At 37.2% G+C, this 3,130-nt stretch overlaps 1 protein-coding gene across 1 annotated transcript; it reads right to left on the reverse strand.

Annotated features, from left to right (window-relative positions):
- Window positions 1-220: 220 nt before the first annotated feature.
- LOC112468164 (protein ALP1-like) lies at window positions 221-1,618 on the reverse strand. The gene is made up of 2 exons (XM_025037215.1): window positions 1,512-1,618; window positions 221-1,211 (listed from the first exon to the last, which is right to left on the reverse strand). Exons 1-2 carry the CDS (start codon window positions 1,616-1,618, stop codon window positions 233-235), a joined length of 1,086 nt encoding a protein of 361 aa, XP_024892983.1. The 3' UTR covers window positions 221-232.
- Between the last annotated feature and the right edge of the window lie 1,512 nt (window positions 1,619-3,130).

Genomic DNA, 3,130 nt, shown 5'->3' on the forward strand with positions numbered 1-3,130 from the left:
GTTAATAAGTTTATGTACGTATTATGAGATTTATGAGTTAATAAAACAAATTATATTTAGTTATTAATAAGTTTTTATGTACGTTGATTAAGATTTGGTTAGCAACCAGCAAACATTTAATATTATATAAAATATATAATATATGATAACATATGATTATAAAAATGTATACGTTTATATATAAAATATATATGATTATTAAATATTTTATATGAACATTTGTATTATTTGTTTAGTCTCTGTTTGTCCCTCTTCTAATATAGTCATACTGCCATGGAATCTCTCCTGCTTGGGTTACAAAGTAATCTGCTAAAATGTCACGTTGCTCCATTGCGTTTCTGCTCGCTCGATGTGCACCAGTAGGTTGTAAACGTTGTGATTGCATCTGTTCATTCCTCCAAGTTCCTTCAATTACTTGACCGTTTTCTAATTCTGAATCAACAAAGAGTGGTGGACAGTATAATCGTTTTTCCGGCGTATGCTTTTCATCCTGTGTCTTTAAAAAATTATGGAGACATACAGTACTTATTACTATCTTATCAACGGCGTTTAAATCCAAACAAATTGGTCGACGATAAACTCTCCAACGTGCAGAAAGTATTCCGAATGCGTTCTCTATCGTTCTTCTAGCACGAGATAATCTATAATTAAATATTTGCTTTTTTTCTTCCAATCTTCGTCCAGCGTAGGGCCTCATAAAATTTTTCATCAGTGGAAAAGCTTGATCACCGATGAAAAAATATGGCGTTGATTGATTACTGCCAGGAAGTTGTATCTGCCCTTGTGGCACGTTCAATGTTTCATATTTAACTGCTTGGCCTATTTCAGATGAAGCAAATATGCTCCCGTCGCTAATACTGCCATTAGTACCAACGTCAATAAGAGTAAATTTATAATTAGAATCGCAAGCAGCCATTAGGACAATGCTGAAACTTTTTTTATAGTTAAAGTAGACGCTTCCAGAATTTGGCGGAGCTTGAATGTGTACGTGTTTTCCATCGAACGATCCAACGCAATTCGGAATATTCCAATCTCTAAGAAAATCTGCAGCAATTTGTTCCCATTTTTCTGACGTTGGAGGGACTACATATAGTGGGGCCAATACTTTGCTTAATACGGTACAAGTGTGCTTAATGACCGAAGATACTGTTGACTCTCCGATTCTATATGCAAAAGCGATCGAAAGCAGTTGATCACCAGTAGCCAGATATCTGTAATTATGACAAACATTCAGTTTAGCCTGGCATCGTGTGAGTATTTTGATCAACTAAAAAGAAATAATACACATACTCCATATTTAGTTTGTTTGTAGTACTTGTACATACAAACTAAGCAAACTAAAGCATTGGAGCTAACACTCTACACCTTTAGTTTCAGTTCTTTTGTATATTGAACCTACCCTACAGAATAGTGCACAGTATATACTTCTAGTACTCTGTGCAAATAACATAAACAAACCTATTGTCTATGCAATTTTAAAATACGTAAGTGATTGAATACATATGACTAACCTCAAAGTCAAAGACAGTCGTTGATCTGGGCACAAAGCTCTCCAATTATTTTTTCTTAAAAATGGTTTAACCAATTCCAACAATAAATAAAAAACGTTAACGCTCATTCTAGTATATCGAAAAAACATTTCCGTGTCATCTTTTAGTTCTTGAAATAGAGCATTAAAATCTCTTTGCTGATTACGGTTCTTATTAATATTCCTAACCCACCATCTCCGATTAACCCAACGCTTAGAATAATTTCTTCTTCTGCGTGACAAAATGTATGCAGCCATCCAATGATAAATATAAAACAGTTCTATGTCGTCCATATTCTGAAAGAAAATAACAAATTCTATTTAACCTTTCCTTTGCTTAAAGATGAAATATTTCAATTATTCAGTTTGTTTCTTTATTATTCCTATTATATCAATTTATAATAGAATATTATATTTAATGCATAAATTTGTACTCACCCAATGATGTAATGAAAAATTTATTCTACGACAATTGATAAATTTACTCTCATTTTTCAAATATTTTGCTGACAATTCACTCCTATAACCTATACTGCAGCGTCCGCAGCAAATAAAGTCAAGCCTGCCACGGTCAGTCACGGTTATCGTAGCGACGCTGCGTTACGAACGTTGTGTGTCTTGCAGAGTCGTACGTGTTCCTACTGTTACGTTCTACGGAAAGTGTGTGTGACCAGCTTAACCAGGGCGTAGCCGACGGCCTTGAACACGTCCGCGGCGTAGAACAGCGGCAGCCATTACGCTAGAAGGAAGGAAGGGGCAACGCATTGCATCAAGGTTTCTGTATACAACCAGAAAATACAGTGGCGACCATAATTACAGCCCAAGGAGTAAGTGGCTATATTATTCAATTTTAACAGCGTCAATCGTTGATCCGGTTACATCCTAACCTCTTATACTAACGTAAATTACTGCAATATGTAAAATATGCAAGCTGTATATATACGAGAAAAATGATGAAAAATGTGACATAATGCAGTATCGACTATATCAATTTATTGCTCGGGAAAAAATAACAAATACTATTAAATGCAGCGATAACAAGATCGCATTCAATATTGTCAATTTCAATGTAGTCAAACGAGACCGTGGTCAATCGAGACGGTGGTCAATTGGGACGGTGGTCAATCGGGACGGTGGTCAATCGGGACCGTGGTTGATCGGGACCGTGGTCGATCGGGACGGTGGTCGATCGGGACGGTGGTCAATCGGGACTGTGGCTAATCGGGACCGTGGCCAATATCAACGTGGTTAATCGAAACTGTGGTCAATATCAACGTGGTCAATAGAGACCGTGATTAATAGAGACCGTGGGCAATCGGGACCGTAGTCAATCGCAACGTGATTAATATTAACGTGGTCAAACGCAACGTGGTCAATTTCAACGTGGTCAATAGTGACCGTGGTCAATCGGGACGGTGGTCAATTGAGACGGTGGTCAATCGGGATTGTGGTTAATCAAGACCGTAGTAAAATGGGACTGTGGTCAATCGGGACGGTAGTCAATCAAGACCGTGGTCAATCGGGACCGTGCTCAATCGCAACGTGGTCAATGTTAATGTTAAGAAATTGAGGTTTAGCAGAGAGGACTTTATTACTTAATAA

Source organism: Temnothorax curvispinosus, unplaced genomic scaffold, assembly GCF_003070985.1.
Source record: "Temnothorax curvispinosus isolate PA1 unplaced genomic scaffold, ASM307098v1 QBEX01018203.1, whole genome shotgun sequence".
Taxonomy (NCBI): domain Eukaryota; kingdom Metazoa; phylum Arthropoda; class Insecta; order Hymenoptera; family Formicidae; genus Temnothorax; species Temnothorax curvispinosus.